Source organism: Hippocampus guttulatus, chromosome 14 (genome assembly GCF_054856545.1).
Source record: "Hippocampus guttulatus isolate MCC_2025c chromosome 14, RoL_Hgut_1.0, whole genome shotgun sequence".
Lineage (NCBI taxonomy): Eukaryota > Metazoa > Chordata > Actinopteri > Syngnathiformes > Syngnathidae > Hippocampus > Hippocampus guttulatus.
The window spans coordinates 14,928,587-14,946,440 of NC_141274.1; the positions used below are offsets into that span (position 1 = coordinate 14,928,587).

The window sequence follows — 17,854 nt, forward strand, 5'->3', positions numbered from 1 at the left end:
AGCCCTGCCAAAGCCCCCCGTTTCTCTGGTGGTGACCGAAAGAACTGCCACCAGCGTGACCTTGACGTGGGACTCCGGCAACCCGGAACCTGTATCCTACTACATGATCCAGTACCGGGCCAAGGCGTCGGATAACGCCTTTCAGGAGGTGGAGGGCGTGGCCACGACCCGCTACAGCATCGGCGGCCTGAGCCCCTACTCGGAGTACGAATTCCGGGTCATGGCAGTCAACAACATCGGTCGCGGAGCGCCCAGCGAGCCGGTGGCGACGCGCACGGGCGAGCAGGCCCCGTCGTCGCCCCCGCTCCGCGTCCAAGCGCGCATGCTGAGCGCCACCACCATGCTGGTCCAGTGGGACCCGCCCGAGGAGCCCAACGGCCACATCCGGGGCTTCCGCATCTACTACAGCTCGGACCACGCGGCGCCGCTCAGCGCCTGGCACAAGCACAACACGGATGACAGCAGCCTGACCACCATCTCTGGGCTGACGCCGGACATCACCTACAGCCTCAGGGTGCTCGGCTTCACCTCCGTGGGGGACGGCCCGCCCTCCGAGGCGCTTCAGGTCAAAACCCAGCAAGGAGGTGAGCGTCCCGACCGCGTCCCGCCGCCGCTCGGTCTTTGGCCGCGTTCGCTTCTTCATCTCTCGTCTCTCTCAGTCCCGTCCCAGCCGTCGGGCTTCGTGGCCGAAACGGAGCTGGACACCCGCGTCTTGCTCTCCTGGCTGTGGCCCCTCCAGGACCCCATCATCAAGTACGAGCTGCAGTACTGGGAGGCCGGCACGGACAACAAGGTTCGAAACGCGGATGAATACCGATTTGCCCGTCTCCTATTGTACCTTTCCCGCTTTGGTTGAGGATTTACGCCGAGCTGGTGCGCATTGGGGATTTGCCGATCTGCAAACTCTAAAATGGATGCGACCCCCCCTTTTCAAACAGTTTCCATTATTTCTGTGTTGACTATGTCCTATGAGGAAATGTGAGATTGAATTTTCCACTCTCACAACTCCCAGATCCACGTGACCTTCGACCCAGCCGGCTCTTACGCCGTGGACGGCCTGAAGCCCGACACGCTCTACCGCTTCTCCCTGGCCGCCCGCTCCGAAATGGGCTTGGGCGTCTACACCCAGGCCATCGAAGCTCGCACGGCCCAGTCCAGTAAGTCACTCGTCTTGATTTGGTTTTATCACCCCCCGCTCCCGCCGCTAACCAAATAAAAGTCACCCGCCCCGCCAGCCGGCCGAGGTCATCGCTTTTAACACGCAAAGTCGAGTTCCCAAAGTGGCAGACGGCGCGGGTTACCCAAATGTCAAAGTCAATTTCAGCGCAGCATCGAATGCGGCGTGCGCGTTCGCCATCCTTGTCACAAACACTAACGCCGTCCGCTCACCGGAGGGCCGGCCGGCCGGCCTGCTCAAAGGTAGGTTTGATGTGTCCCTGCCACGTATCGTCACAATCCACTTCGTAAGACTCCCGCCACGCATGTGCTGCATGAATCCCTTTTATGTTTTTCGATGCGACGGGCTGACTCGTAGTCGATGTGTGAAAAACGTGTCGGGCGTTTTACATTTGAAAGAGAAAGAAAAACTTGATCTCGCTTTCACGTCTCGTTTTTTTTTTTGCCCCTGAGGCACGTCTATCGCCCTCGTTTCCCGATTGGACTTTTATCAAGACAATCGTATGGCGCCGAAAAAGCCATGAAAATTTGTGGCACTTTTGGAAGCGGGCGACGTAGCGACATCTGGGGAACGAACATAAAAACGAAAAGCAACGTGGACAAGGGTGCACACTTGTCAGGTCGCTAGTCAAGCAAATTGTCTGAAAACAAGCGGCAAACATCGCTGATTGCTGTAAACTAGATTAGGACAAACATCCCTCGTCCAAATTGAAACGTCAACATGTAGGATTGCGTCGATGTACTTTATGGCGAATCAATGAAAAATGACATTTATTCATGGGGCGTATTTTACCTGGCGGGGGCCCAATGTTCTTTCTGTCTTGGCGTTGCCATTTTAGGCTCATTTAAGGAACAAAAGGCCATTCAAAAATCGCCTCTAAAATCATTTCCTTGGGCCTGTTGGGACACTTTTCATTCCAAAATAGCTTCCCAAAAAAAAAAAAGTGTACAACATGTCCCTCGGGGTTAATTAGTTATCAGCTTCCCATTTGGAGCTCACGGCTCATCTCGCTGCATCTTAAGAAGGACACTTTGAAGGCATGCGCGCTTGATCCGCCATCTTATTTCCCCTTTGTGATGTGGAATAGGTGTTGTGATGATGCATGCCGTCGTGTTACGATGCGTACCTCCGGACTCGAGACCTTTCTCACCGCCTCCCGCTTTCGGCCGCAACGGCCGACGAGTAGCGGCTTCGTACGGACGCCGTGGCGGCTTTCCACGTGTCTGCGAAATCCCCGGCGTGGCTCTGCTGCGGCTTCGGCGACGACGTGCAAACAGGACTTGACGCGTGTTCACACTCTCACGCAGTTGTTTGCTCGCTACGTCAAGGGAGCAACGGGAGGCAGATCGGCGTTCGGGGCAAATGACATCTTCATGAAAACACTGACCTGTAAAATTCTCTGGGATGTCTTAGATTCTGCCCCCGCTGTTGTCATTGTTTTCATGCTCCCGTGCGTAACATGAAGTGTGACAGCGCGCACGCACACACACACACACACACACACACACACACCAGTCCGCGTAATAGAGCAATATTGTCAGTCCACAGTCCAGAGGTTGCATCTTAGTGCCAGGGGAAGCTTTTTGTCTTGGTATTGCTGAGATTGCTTGGTGAACAAGACGCACGTGATGGACAAAAAGTATTGGGACACAGCCCAGGAATCAAATCCTTGACATCTCGGATCAAGGTTTTCTTCTGTTCCTCGTGCTCCAGACAAGGTCAGATAAAATGACGCTTGGTGCCAAACATGAAGTGAAACCGTCGATTCTCCTGGCTGAAAGGGAAAAGATATCCACTGACTGAGGGTATGCGATAAATATGGTTAAAATTGAGTAGATTTGCCAGATAATGATATGAGTCTCACTCGGCAGAAAACCTCCACCCCATGTTGTTGATCGATCGATAGATAGATAAATAAATAGCTCCAAAGAGCTGAAAAGTTGCCCTTGCAACTTGTCCCAATACTTTTGGCAATTTCCAACTCAAAAGAAAACAAAAAGCTTCCTTTTTTTTTGCCTTCAGTTTGCTTGTCTTTTCGTTTTCATTTTACGTTTGCTCGATAACGCCCCCCTCATCCCCACCCCTCCCCCTGTGGTTGTGCTCCCCCCCCCCCCCCATCGCACACCCCCCCCCCCCCCTCGCAGCACCCTCAGCTCCCCCCCAGGACGTGCACCTGTTCAGCCTTAGCTCCACCAGCCTGAAGGTGAGTTGGGCGGCGCCGCCGGCCGGCCGGCGCCACGGCGTCATCGTCAGCTACACGGTCAGCTACCAGGCTCTGAGCGGCGAGGACACCGAGCGCCACCAAGTGAGCGGCATCGGCGCCGCCGCCTCGGTCTACGTCATCCAGGACCTGGAGCGCTGGACCGAGTATCAGGTGTGGGTGCGCGCTCACACCAAGGCGGGGCCGGGCCCCGAGAGCGCTCCGGTGAGGATGAAAACCCAGCCGGATGGTACGTTGACGCCCGAGGTGGCCAAAGTCCTCCCAAAAAAAAAAGGAACAAAAGCAGAACTAGTCATCCTGCTACTTTACTCAAGTCAAAGTTGAAAAGTACACACCCTGAAATGTGTTTATGCACAAAAGTAAAAATGCATCTTCCTCTCAGTTAGGTACAGATTTAAAAGTTGTCGCAGAAAGAAATACTTGAGTAAAGTAGAGATGGACTTAAGTTTTGTCACAAAGTAACACTGGTTGACGCAAAAAAGATGCAAGATTTGTCTTCTTTTCTCCTTCTTCTTTGTTGATCAATAAGAAACTAATGAGGCGCTCCTGCAGCCACGAGGGGCGCCGTGTTGGTTTTTGTCTCTCGCTTTTTCTCCTCCTTTCAACTTTTTAAAATGTATTGCAGGTTGTGTCTCATCACCTCGGGACTTGCCTCTGTGTCACTTCCCTCTTTCTCTGTTCACGCAGCATCCAGGTTGCGCTGCCTTGCTTGCTCTCTCTCTCGTTTGTTTGCTACTCCTCAGAGAAATCAGCCTGTAATGAATCTATTTTTATTTTTATTTTTTTTGAAATTCAGCTCATTTTCACGCCGTCGCCGCACCCACACGCTGGCCCACATTCTCGCCGGTCCAAACTTGCTCTTGATCCACCGCCAACGTCGCTTTTTTTTTTTTAATAATCAGACGTTTCTCTCATCAAAGCGCCGTGAAAATCACCGACTCAGCGTCCCCCCCCGTCCCCCCCCCCGACCTTCTTTTCGGTTGACAGTGCCGGGAGCGCCGCCGCGGAAGCTGGAGGCCGAGGCGGTCAACTCCACCGCCATCCGCGTGACCTGGAAGCCGCCGCTGCAGAGCAAGCAGCACGGCCAGATCCGAGGCTACCAGGTGGCCTACACGCCGGTGGAGAACGGCGAGCCGCGCGGCCAGCCCAACATCCTCGACGTGGTCTTGGCGGAGGAGCAGGTACTTTGTCTCCGCCGCTGCCCTGTCTATTTTTTTTTTTCATGTTTCATTCTCTCCTGCTTTCTCTCTCTGCTCGTTCACGCTTCAATCCCCAGCCCATACATGCACACCGTTGTCTTTCTGTCCCCTTTCCTCTTCAGCTTCTCTCCACATGACATTTGACTTGAAATTGCCTCTCCCAACTTTATAATAATAAAACAAAAAAAAGAAGTGATCGTCTCCCTCCCTAGCGGCACATCTTCTGTGTGAGGGTTTTCAAAAGCGCTGCCTTGTGTTGCCACGATTCTACTCGTCTAACTTGACCAAATTCACTGAACAGCGATGCCCTGTGAGAAGAGTTTTTGGTGCTGTGCACCTCAAAAGACTGAGATCTCCACTCATCTATTCCCATTGAAACTGATGGAAATGGTGTTAATCCATTCCAGCCTCCTAAAAAAAAAAGTTTGGGGCAATGTTTTTTTTTTCTGCAAGATCATAGTTTGTAAAGACAATGAGGAATGACGTAACTAAGCAGAATGTAAACCATTCAACAGTATTTTTTGCTTCAATTGAATGGACGTTGTGTCGCTCCTTCTGGACCCCCCCCCCCCCTTCCCGAGGCGCAATATACAACACGGCACTCCGCAGTAAACCGCTGTAATATTCTTTGCAGAGGGTCGTAAAAATACAGGTATATTCCTGTGAGAATTGCTGTATTTGTTCCAAAATATTTATTTTTACACACACTAGCTGCTTTGATAGCACTGATGACATTTAAAAAAAAAAATAAAACAATGCAATCACCGAGGGACAAGTAGCTTTTAGGATATGCATCTCTTTCCTCTCTTTTCACATCTTACCCCACCCCACGCCCTTCCTTCTTCATCGTGCGACGACTCGCCAAACGCCAATAAAAAAAAGCAACTCTGTTTGTCCTGCTGCCCGCCAACATAAACGGGAACACGTGTTTGCGCGCCGCCCTTCGCCGCTTGGGAGAAATCATCTCATTTTTCACACGCGCCCTCGCCGGTCCACGTTTGGGGAGAGCGGCGAGGGTGCCGGACGCCTTCCATGGCAAATAGACACCGCCGCGCCCTTGAGCGAGGGCCGCTATTAACCCTCATTAGCAATCGTAAATATCCCGCCGTCTTCACCCCGTGGCACGCCGCCAAGGTCAGCTGAATGAGTAGGATCATTTTTTTTTCACGATAGGACATCCTTTTGTAAAAGGCTGAATGAAAATTGTTTGCATCGTTAGTTGGAGGGTGGCTCGGGGTGAAGTGTGAAGGCTCCTGGCTGCGTAAATAGCAAGCTTCGTGAACCCGACAGGAACTCCCGATTTTTTGCAGTCGCAATGAAGGTTTGATCACTTTTTCGCCAAAGTTACACATCATACCCGATCGAGCGCATATTCATCGATCGTTTATAGTGATGTTTAATCTTGATACCCTGCAGTCAGAGAAAGTGATCCAAAACCCGATTCATATTTATATTCACGCAATCACTGTTACATGACATATTCCATGTCAAAACATCACCATTTTTAATCAGAGATGCAAGTGAACACATTTAGATGATTTTTTTTTTTGCACCGAGTCAGAATCTGTCCTCGTTTTCTTTTCTCGATCCATTTTTAATCATAATACAATAAAAATGATAGATAATGGAAAAAAGTAACATTCATATTTATGAATGAAGGGTTAGGTTCAGTAGCAAGTGGAATCTTTTTCTGAAATGTCATCGCTAGAGATCACACCGCGCGGTAAAATCCGCATTGCACAAGCTTGTGTAGGTCAAATGAAGAAAAAAAAACAACAACTAAAAATTCCTCCGAAAAATGATGTGCCTGAGAGAAAAAAAAAAGTCAAGACATTTTGAAATCAGCGTCAAAAATACATTGATGGACATATAAAGCCATCTGGGAGCAAATGTTGCTGTTGACCAGTGATCATTAAACATGTTTTCATTGGCCATTTATCTTGATATTTGATCATGTCTTTTTTTTTTTTTTTTTTTTAAGCGGTGATGAACTCAAAATGTTCAAAGGCCCAAATTATTTGAAAACACTTGAAATATTTGATGCTCGCACATCGACACCAAATGGGTGTTACGCTCACACCCCAGTTGAACAACCAGCATACCGTCTGGCTTGGAGCCCTTTTAGCGCGCGCCGCAGATAAGATGGCGGCTTCTTGCCTGCGCATGAACCTGCCGGCTTGAACTTGACGTGATCCCGAGCTTTCGTGCCTGACAGCTCTGCTTTGTGCCAGTGCCACGCAATTAACACATCTCGCAAATTGCCACTCGAGTCAGTCCTGAAGACGCTTGTCTCTCTCTCTCTCTCGCCCCCCCTCCCCCTCGCTCTCTCTTAAACCCGCCGTTGTTCCCGCCTCTGGCAATTCTCTATCTTGCTCACCGTCTCCCTTTTTTTTCCCTTTTGCGTCATTCCGAGAGAGCCTTTGCGTGCAAGTCGGTTCCCCTCGATTTAGTCATCTTGAGCGGGCCACCTGCACGGGCCTGCCCGGACGGACATCCACGAAGGGAAGGACCACAGAGTCGGCTCAAAACAAAAGTCATGTTCAGACAGCCATTTTCTCACCCGACCGTCTCGCCACGCATCGTCTATCACCTGGCAAATCATCACTGTGTTGACACATAACGCACAACACAGTGTAATGGGCTAGGATTTCAAAATAACACACTTTGCCTGTCAAAGAAGACCCATTTAGTTCTTCTTATTATATATGTAACAAAAATGAGGTGGCTTGTACCACGCAGACAGGGGGAGAACACGCAAACACCACACAGGTAGGCCGGGTGGCTGGAATCGAACCCGACACCTGCACTTTGAGGCGCTCGTGCTGACCTGTGAACAGTTTTGGTGTAGCGCAGAAGCAAACTTAACATGCAGGTTAAAAACATTCTTTGACTTTATCTAAGGTGTCACGCAAACCTGACTGCGATTGGATGGCGAATTCCGTCTGCGTGGCTATCACCTCTCCCTCCGCTCTTATCTCTGGCTGCCGCTCACCTCCTCGCGCTGAACCGCAATGCTACAAGGACTGCCTCGTGTGTGTGTGTGTGTGTGTGTGTGTGGGCGCGACAAGCACCTCTTTCCAAGCGCCGGCCCACACAGCACCCTCAATTTTCCGCGCTAATTTTAAACCAAGAGGCCAGAGCTAACAGCGCGATGCTATCGACCCCTTTTTTTGCGAGCGTGACGGACGGGGACCGCTTTTGCTGCTTTGCACTTCGGGTAACCTTTAGGCAATTATTACCTGTGATAAAAGGCCCTTTTCCATTGTGCAGTACATAACTCTGCTTTTCTCGCTAGCGCTCTTATATGAGCGAAAAAGGTCTGCTGGGGTTCCAAATGTGACGATGGCGACGCACAGCTAAAGATCAACGCGCGTGGTCATGTCACGTCTGCATGCTCCCCCGTTGCTCAGTGGAAACTGCAAAAAACAATTTCAACAAAGAAAAAATTTCTATCTATAATAATTGATCAAAACAGACGAGAAACGTAATTCAATGAATTATTCCTTGTCCTGTTCCTTCTGGCGTCCCCGCCTTGTTCAATGGGGGACAGTAGAATGTAGCCATGCGGACACAAATGGAAGAAGAGTAAACCACTTCTTCGACTACTACCGTAAAGCGGCTTTGGAAGATGCTCTCATTTTCCGTAACAGATCAAGAAAACATGCCCGTGAACATTCCATCTGTCGACATTTTCCTCCACCGTTTATTGAAAAACAATATGTTGCTTCTAAAACTGCTCCTAGCGATGCTAACCATGACCCTGCGCGTGATGCTTTGCATCTTGTTTTTTTAGCATTAAGCTAAGATGACATTGCTATGGTAGCAGCGTCTTTTCGACAGCTTGAAGCTTCTTTGTTGATGAATTGTTTACTCTTTGCCAAACCGTGAAAGAAAATTCACTGGAATGACGTCTCATACCTTTCGAATTTCATAAGCCGGGTCCCTCCAAGTAGCTCAAGGCACCACTGGAAAGCAAAAATAAGGACAAACGCAATGTTAGGGGAAAGCTCATGAAGGGGGTCAACCCGGTCGCCAAACAAAATAAGAATGGGCACCATTGCACTCGATCATACATTTATCGGTGACAGTGATCGGAAAATGGTGCGCTTTGTGGTCGAATGCGTCAGCCCGCCTGCTTGGCTACACTTACTGCCCATGTTTGCCCACATTCAGCAGCCGCTTTCTCAGCTCCATTTTGCCTGAGCGTTCATGCGTTTGCGGGCTTCACGCGTGTTTGTGTTGGCTCGTGCATGTGTGTGCGCGCACGTTTGTTTCGCTTCACTGCCGGAGATAGGACTTGAATAGAAATGAGGGAACAAAAAAAGCACCTCAGCCCATTTCCCTCCATCACAGATGGCAGCTCCTTCTCTTCCACATCACTCGTCACGCCACCGCCACCACCACCACCACCTCCGTCTCATTTTGATCGCCGCAAATCTCAACCCGTGTCATCGCATTTGCATCCGTCGGCGATGATGAAACTTAGCGGCTAGCGGTGGCGTTGGAAATAGAAATGTGCGCCAGGGTCAATTAGAATTCTCTGCCTGGAGTTGAGGCAAAAGGAGTTTTGCGATGAGACTGAAAGCTGAAGGGAAACAAATGAAGCGGTCAGGTACGGCGCTTCCGACTGTGAGTTGTTATCGATTTGTTTTGGCTGCTTAAAGCGGCTACAGCGCACCCCAGCTGTTGGCGGCGGATCGCGACCAGGCCCTGCCACGAACGGCGAAAAACTGCCACTAATTGCAGCCCACCTCGAAATATTTCTAGTGATCCATATATCGGCGGTGCCCCCTGAAAACAGGTTATATGCGGTTTACCGTATTTTCCACACGAAAAGGCGCACTGGATTATGAGGCGCAATCTACAATGCATCCACCAGATGGAGCTGCGCTCAAGGAAACACCAACAGAACGATCAGATGTCAGTCAAACCTATTGAATAAAGCAGCGACACGGTTCACTTAACCAACAGCAAGTTATAACATTGACTGGTTCACGTTGAACTGTCTTGCCGCTGCCATTTTTGGGGTCGAGATATTACCGTAATGACCAAACACAAGGCGCATCGGATTTTAAGGCGCGCTGTGTGCTTTTAAGAAAATGGAAGGCTTTTAGGTGCGCCTTTTTAGTGCGGAAAATACGGTACATTCTGTTTATACATCAGTGACAGTAAAAATTGCACCTCCCCGCTATTTTTCGCTTCCATTTGGTCATGCCAAGCTCCCCCAGAGTTCTTAATCCTGCCCCAAGTCCTCACCGCGACCTCCTGACGCCGCCCATTGGTGAACTTGGCCCACGAGTTGTTGAACTACGCAGAGAGTTGCCGGTAAATGGCAAGCGTTTGCATTCCGCATGGACGGGTTTTGATGTCGGGGCACGAGTACAGTGGCGCCGGTAATAAGATTTCATGCTCGGTGTCGGAGCCGGCGGCGGGAAATGGGCTTTCGCGTCCCCCGGGAATCTCCCGGGGCGAACGAAAAGGAACATTTGGAAAACATATTGAAATGTAATGAATTAAAAAAAAAAAAAAAAAAAACGCTTTCCACCCCTGAAACGTCCAGTGCAGTTACGGCTAATGGAGATGTGTGGGAACATGTTTTGGTAAGATTGATGGGCAGATAGGAAAACAAGGCAGTGCATCATAACCCCAGAAAGTTTCACAATCATACCCGACCTTGACGACACACATTCAACTTTTTTTTTACTGCCTCTCCTCCATCACGCACGCTGTCTATCTCTCTCTCTCCCTCTGCATGACACCTACATTCATCTGTCTCGCAGCGGGAAAAAAAAAAGTCCAAGCGCTTTTTTTTTTCCTCGTGCCTGTTGTGTTGCCTCTTGACTCATTCTCCTCCTCCGTGCACCCCACCCTGTGTCCTGTGTGTCTTGTCTTCTCTCCCATCAGTTCAATATTACGGAGTTCACCGAGCATGTGAGTAAGCCTCGTGTGTGCTGCTGGGTTTGCCGTTTTTTTTAACAGGGTCCCAATCCGCAGTTTGGGGTATCGTTTGTGTGTTTGGGTTGAATGTGGGATTGTGTGTTCGTGCCGTGCCTGAAATGCATTTGATTTGTGTTCTCGCTTCACACGTCACAACCACGGCAAGAGACGTTCACCCGTACGACTTAGTCCGGGCCCTTGAGGAAATTGGGCAAAATGAGGTCGTCACGGTAGGAAAATATGAAATGGCATTCCAAAAAATAACACAAAAGTTGTGAAAACAACCGATTGACGACGAGTTTGCCGCTCAAAACGGAACCTAAATGGATGCGATTATTTCTGTACACTTCAGCCTCAAATGAGTCCTCTTCAGTTGCTTTTCTGCCTCGCTGGGCCGCCATTCAAATCCAAACGAAAAGGTCAATCGGTGCACGACTGTACGATTCAGAATATACGCTTACAGTCCAGCCCCAAATTCCTCATCCACGTCTCCAGTCGATTCAGGCCCAACTCGTCTGTGCCGTGTGTCATTTTTAACGCCACACCTTTTGAGCAGCGAACTAGTTGGGCCCGAACTGTTTACGGTACGTGGTAATATTGACGCCGATGTTCCGCCGGCTTCCATTTCAGCGCCGCCAGCCTGGGCTGACTGCAAACTTAGACGGGCCTGATAAGCTCCGCCTCTGTTCTGTCGCTCGCCGTCAGATCGTTAACTCATGACGCTTCCATTGATTCCTGAGACGACGTGGCGACGACATACAAAAATCTCATTAATCGAAGCGTCGGATGGATTTAGCGCCGTCAGATTGGATTTATCACGGCCGCCGTTGGCGAGCCCCTCCTTGTCGTCTCTGTTTATCGCAAGTTCAGCCTTCAAGATGCTCGCTGATGACTTGCGCGCCCGTCGAATCGCCAGAGGCGGCCGTTTCGTGCGACGTTCAGCGCGGACGCTTTTCCCGTCGTCGGAAGACTTCACTTAAAAGCGAACCTGTTGCCCTTCCGCACGAGGCCGCGTGCAACGACAACGTTTGCGTGCCGTTGGACTTCATGCACGATACTTTACAATTCAGTTCATGAACAGAAAATATGAAGTTTGGTGTTTTGAATAATGCGCCGGATGTCTAGTTTGTTCTCGATCACATTTAAGTATTAGATCATCAAATCGAATTTGAATGTACATTGTTTGTTGTTCAGTTCTTCCTTCTACCACACAATTTTCTCAACCCGCAATCGGTATCCGAATGAGAAAAAATATATAGCAAAGTGTCAGTCGCGCTGATTCGACCGTGGCGGAGAAAAATGTCCGAATGTACGTGCCGGTGTGCGTGTGAGACTGTCTTAAAGTCATTATGTAAGAAGAGAATAATGGTATTTTGATTCCAAAGTAAAGTTACAAGGTTTTTATGATGCTACACTGTACCGATGGTCGTTTCTCGTGCCATCTCTGTCATGACATGCATGTGACGCCAAATTTGCTTCTTTTTTTTTTTAAGCTATGACACAAAAAATCAAAAGTGTCCTAATAATAATACATATTTCTATCACTGTAGATAAAGAGCGTAGCGACATGTGTGTGCATACGTAGCGACCATATACTGTTTTCTGAAAAAATTGACAAACTTAACTCGTAAGTGGTGAGTACTTGTGTGCTTTCGCGTCATCTTTTTTTCTTTTTTTTCTTTCATGCACTGTTGATGTGTGTGTGCTGTTCCACGCAAGCGTGTCCGTGTTCTTGTGTCCGCCCCAGTGTACCCCTTTGGGAATCCGCAGGTAGACCACCGCCGGCGTTATTTTATGGACATCGTTAAAAATGTCCAGATTCTCACTTTTTTTTTTTTTTTTCGGAGTGAAGAGCGTTCTCCGACATTTCTCCGGTTATTCCGAACCGCCGTTTCTGTGCCACATTGACCAACACGAATGCCACAAGGAGGTGTTGCACGATAGCTCGATGGTTTATTTACGTGTATGCCGAGCGAGACTTTATTATCCAACACTGTACTGCCTCTAACCAGTCAGGCAGCGCCCTGCTCGTGGCTCTGTTGATTTCTGTTGGGCGAGGTGACGGTTATCGTCAATTGATTATGGAACACGTACCGATTTTAAATCATTTGTCGGCATTCTGTTCATTTCTATGATGCAAGATGGCGCTTAGCCTCTGGTGGTCTCCCCTGCGGCGGGCGTGAACACTGACACGCCGGTGATGTTCCCGCTCATCCGGTTGGTCGATGGGGTTTTGGAGTGTGCCTCGCCATTGGGCGCGGGTGTTTTTCTTGGCCAAGAAACGTTCCTGGTCTAGCTCGCGTGTGCCTTTTTGGAAGATCCAAGTCTTGTTTTGGAGGGGTGTTGTGAACAGATTTGACCGGGACACCCAGCGGATGCCGGAGGGTGTCGACTTTTTTTTTTTTTGTGTCGTCGTTTATAATTTGGGCCTTTGTAAATGTCGCCACATTGCAGGAGGCCTTCATTACCGGACTGCAGTCTGAGACCACCTACTCCGTGGCCGTGGCGGCGTACACCACCAGGGGAGACGGACCTCGTTGCAAACCCAAATTGGTCACCACCACCGGAGCAGGTGAACGCCGTGTTCCTCCATTGGAGTATTGAACGTCTCTCGTGTTTTGGTTTGACTCGTTGACTGCAATGAATACGGAACAAAACGTAAGAGAGTGGAAAGAAATCAACTGCTTGGATGTGGGCTTCAAGGGGGCGTGGCCACGAGCGTCTGGCTTTGAGTCGCGGTCCGCGGCAGCTCCTTCCGAGTCTTCTCATTTTGGATTCATGTGTTTGACTCTTTGTCCTGTCAAATCGAGAGAGTTCATTTACCTTCAGTGCGCCATTTTTTTTTTCTCGATGTGAGGGATGGATATACAAGGCTTCTAAAAATATCGTCACCTGCAGCGAGCGAGACTGGAACATTTCTGCTCATAAACGGGAGTGTACTCAAGTGCAGTTTGTCTTTGAGCGGCAGTGTGCGATTGTGATTCCAGTGCCCGGCAAGCCCACCATGATGATCAGCGCCACCATGGGCAACACGGCGCTCATCCAGTGGCAGCCTCCCAAAGAGATGGTGGGCGAGCTGATGGGATATCTGCTGCAGTACAAGCGCACCGACGACGACGCGTACACCTCGCGAGAACTGCGCAGCACCGATGACCACTACACGGTGACGGGACTGCACAAGGGCGCCACCTACGTCTTCCGCCTCAGCGCCCGCAACCGCGCCGGCGCGGGCGAGGCCTACACCAAGGAGATTGGCACTCCCGAGGACGTGCCCTCGGGTTTCCCGTTGAACCTGCGGGTGACGGGCCTGACTCAGTCCAGCACGCAGCTGACGTGGGACCCGCCGCCACTGGCCGAGAGAAACGGCAAGATCGCTTACTACCTGGTGGTCTACCGCGACATCAACAGCCAGCAAAACAGCACCAACCGCACGGGTGACACGCGCATGACCATCGGGGGCCTGAACCCCGACACCACCTATGACATCCGCGTGCAGGCGTACACCAGCAAGGGGGGGGGACCCGTGAGCCCCAGCATCCAGAGCAGGACCATGTCCAACGGTAGGATTTCCATGCAAATCGTACATGGAGACTGCGGGAAACGTTTGAAGCCGCGTGCAGCTCTTGTTTTGTTTTGGTTGTTTGTTTTTTTGCACCAGTCGGCGTGCTGTCCTCATTGAGCACCCCGCCCCCGCGCGCCAGTGTGTGTGTGTGCGTTTATTGATTTAATCCCATGACACGCTGCAGTCAAACCGTCCTCCCTGCCGCCACATTTCCGGTCCTTGTCGTGTTGTTGAGCGTTCTGTAAAGTCATGCTGGACGCAACGCTGATGTGTCTTTGCTCATCATGATGTCGAAAAAGCGAGCTCACACTCATGTGCGGACGATACCCGGACGTGTTCATCTTTCCATTCGCCCGCAGATTTCCCCACCTTGAACTTTGGGGTCAAAGCAGTCACGAAGACGTCGGTGCTCCTCACCTGGGATTTGCCGCCCAACTACAAGTCCCAAGCGCCTTTTAAGGCGAGCGACCGCCAGGGTCCGTCTCGACCGTGAGCGCCGCTTACTAACCCTGCGCGTCGCCGTTGCAGATCCTTTACAGCCAGCAGAGCGTGGAGGTGCAGGGCAACCTCAAGCGGAAGCTGATCACGCAGCTGCAGCCCGACACCGACTACTCGTTCGTGCTGACCAGCCGCGGCAACATCGCCGGGGGTCTGCAGCAGCAAGTGTCCATCCGTACCGCTCCCGACCTTATCAAGACCAAGCCTTTGTACGCCGCCCATCAGGCTCAGGGCGGCATGATGACCGTTAACCTGCCCAAGGTGCAGACCACCACGCGCGTCAGGTCAGTGGAATGAACGAAGGCGTCAACAGCTTTGATTGGTTTAAAAACGCACGCGCACACACGCACAAGTCCAAGCTCCCATTCCAAACAATATGCATCTTGTCTGATTGGAACATGCTGTGTAGAAGCACAAAAAAAAAAAGCATTTTCATTCCCCAGCTCATTTCGTTCTCAGGGCGTTGAATCGATTTTGCAACTGGCCTGTTCTGGTTGTCTTCTATTTTTCAGGATCTGTGTGGAACAGAGGCTATAGATATCGTAATGCATGGGCGATACCCCCCCCCCACCCCCCTCAATTATTAAAGTATTGATCTTTTTCAAATGTATTTATTTATTTATATTATTATCATTTTCAATTCCCAGCTGTACTAAAAGCCTTAGCGTACTTTTGGCTCAGTTTGAGGGCCCGCTAATGACAGCAATTAGAGCTTACTCACACGGGGCGTCCTATTAACCTCCGGAGTCCTGTGGGTGTCTCAAAGCTCCAGGCTCGTCTGGCTGGGACTGTGCGTGCGTGTGTGTGTGTGTCGTTGGGCAGATTGCGTTTCTTAATTATTAGTTTGCCGATGTTCGACTTTGTTCCAACCTTGGAGTTTGTCACCGGATGCCAACGTGTTTGTTGTTGTTTTTATGACAGGTGGTACTACATTGTCGTTCTGCCCGTGTCCCAGTCGAGCCGGCGTTGGAAGAATCCGGATGAGATGGACCTGGATGAGGTGAGCATGAGCCAGCCGGTAGCCGATTGGCACATTACGTGGCGGGAGAAAGGTCGCCATTAACTCCGACCGGGCTGGAAGTGTCTCCTTGTTCCCAATTATCTTCACCGCTCTCCTGGGCTTGAGCACGGTGGAGGTGGGGGGAGACTAATTATTGCATGCCAGGTCTGCAGACAGTGCCCATCTGCTCAATGCACCCGGTAAACAGAATAAGTAGACACAAGAAATGAACACAGTCCAAACAAGTCCACACTATCGCCGAGTGTCGCTTGGCGGTGGGTTGGGCAAAATTGCGCGCTCAGTTACAGCAAACCGCTTAGATTTGTCGAAAGCCACGTGAGGACTGACCAATAGTAACAATTTATTTAAAAAAAAAAACGGGGGGGGGGGGGCCATCAGAAGTTTCCGATGGACAATGACAATATGTAAAACACGTCACAGAAGAGCGCACACACCGGACGTTAATCAGTGGCAATAGTTTGTAAATAGACGAATAAAATAAAATGAAAATGAATATAAAATGAACCATATGAATACAACCTATCCCTTGAACATTTTCTCAAAATAAATCAAGTCAAAGTCAAATTCATCCCTTACTGGATGAATAAAATGAGAATGAAATATAAATAAAGAACCAAAACTGAAAAAGAGCAATGTTAATGACATCAGAAAATAAATGAAATCCATTCATCGAATGAAGAAATATATTCATGAATTGATGACTAATTTTTTCAAATGCAACACATGGATTCAATGCTTTTTGCAAAATAAATTGTGAAATAAATTAAATCCCTGAAAAGGATGAATGAATAAATGGCCACGTACAACTAAAATAAATCCTCAAATATTGTCAAAATTCTTCAAAACGTCGTCCTAATATTGAGCCAGTGGCCACTCCCATCGAGAAGGCTTCAATTTGATCAAAAGTGCCTTTCAAAAGTCTTCAAGCCGCAGATATGGTCGTTTAACATCAAGCCTTCACGACTGCTCTATCATTCCTTTTAATAAAGATTTTCCCGTCCCACGAGGGAACGGGAGCATAACGACCGCGAGAATATTAATAGCGGTGTATTTAAATAAAGCACAAGGCTGGCAGAGAAGGGAGAGGGGCCTGCTTGAGTCATTAAACAGCGAGCGGGCCATTGTCTCCTCTCTGCGACATGACCATTTCATAAAAAGCGCATCTGGAGCGGCGCTCGGCACTCCGCAAAATGCCGCCGCAGTGCTCCGCGTCACCTTGCGGCCGGCTCGCTCACCAAACGACGTTCTCTCTTTTGAGACATTTTAGCCACGGATAGAGACTTGGCTACAGTGCTGCATATACTGCGCAGTAAAGCGCATTTTGGTGTTGCGGCGCACTTAGAACTCAAATCGATTTCGAGAGCACTCGAACAACAGCAACCGCCCCAGCAAAAGCAAGCCCCTCTTTCTATCCACGCAAACAATTGCGTTCCTTCCGCAGCTTCTGAAATCGAGCGAAGGCCCCGCGCTGAGGCGGCGGCGGCGTCATCTGGACTCGTCCAAGCCTTACATCGCCGCCAAGCTGGCCTCGCTGCCGCCCGCCTTCACGCTGGGAGACGAGAAGCGCTACAACAACTACTACAACAAGCCGCTGACCAGCGGGCAGGAGTACGTCTGCTTCGTTTTGGCCGTCCTGCGATCCGAGGGCAGCGACAGCGCCTCCAATTATGTAAGTCGCGTTTGCCGGTTCATCCTCCATGTTGTATTACTTTTTTTCAAGTTGTCCACTAGGGGGCGTTGATTTTTCCTATTCAAAGCATGGAGCAACACTTCACCCTCTCTCCCTCTCTGTCAGTCTGCTGCCAATCCTTGACACAACTCATAACAATCGCATACTCCTTGCAAATGTATTTTATGGTGTTCATGAAAAATAGGATGAAAGAAAAAGTTGTTTTGATATAACTATTATTGTTGTTGTGTGACTTTGGACTTGGTCCCTGTTCGTCACGAACACTTCAACATCAACTGTGCATAGAAGCGCAATTCGTTTTCAAAGGTTCCCCGATACTATCGCTACGGAATATTTTTGGGACAATTTCTGTTGTTGGAGCCATACGAGGATATTCAAATGACTTGTTCGGGACGAAGAAAGACTTTTTCAATTTCAGACCTCGAGCCTCCGCCTCACCTCGAGTCGGCCCCGCGACTGCGCGCCCCTCTTTGCGTCTGGCAAAGTGTTTAAGTTTATCGCCCATCCCCGAGCTCAAACTACGCCGCCGCTAAAGCGTGTCCAGAATAG

The 17,854-nt window shown here is 49.8% G+C and overlaps 1 protein-coding gene across 12 annotated transcripts in view; it reads left to right on the forward strand.

The window, feature by feature from the left end:
* LOC147195289 (receptor-type tyrosine-protein phosphatase F-like) overlaps window positions 1–17,854 on the forward strand; it is a 154,169-nt gene that overhangs the window by 106,800 nt on the left and 29,515 nt on the right. For 6 of the 12 annotated variants that reach the window (XM_086129494.1, XM_086129493.1, XM_086129492.1 and 3 more), the window contains 12 exons: window positions 3–584; window positions 660–793; window positions 1,013–1,157; window positions 3,322–3,627; window positions 4,386–4,579; window positions 10,502–10,528; window positions 12,989–13,106; window positions 13,522–14,094; window positions 14,456–14,556; window positions 14,625–14,878; window positions 15,516–15,594; window positions 17,057–17,284. In XM_086129494.1, coding sequence (XP_085985620.1) covers window positions 3–584; window positions 660–793; window positions 1,013–1,157; window positions 3,322–3,627; window positions 4,386–4,579; window positions 10,502–10,528; window positions 12,989–13,106; window positions 13,522–14,094; window positions 14,456–14,556; window positions 14,625–14,878; window positions 15,516–15,594; window positions 17,057–17,284 — 2,741 coding nt within the window. The remainder of the gene's footprint in view (window positions 1–2; window positions 585–659; window positions 794–1,012; window positions 1,158–3,321; window positions 3,628–4,385; window positions 4,580–10,501; window positions 10,529–12,988; window positions 13,107–13,521; window positions 14,095–14,455; window positions 14,557–14,624; window positions 14,879–15,515; window positions 15,595–17,056; window positions 17,285–17,854) is intronic. The other 6 variants (XM_086129496.1, XM_086129498.1, XM_086129503.1 and 3 more) reach the window with 3 other exon arrangements.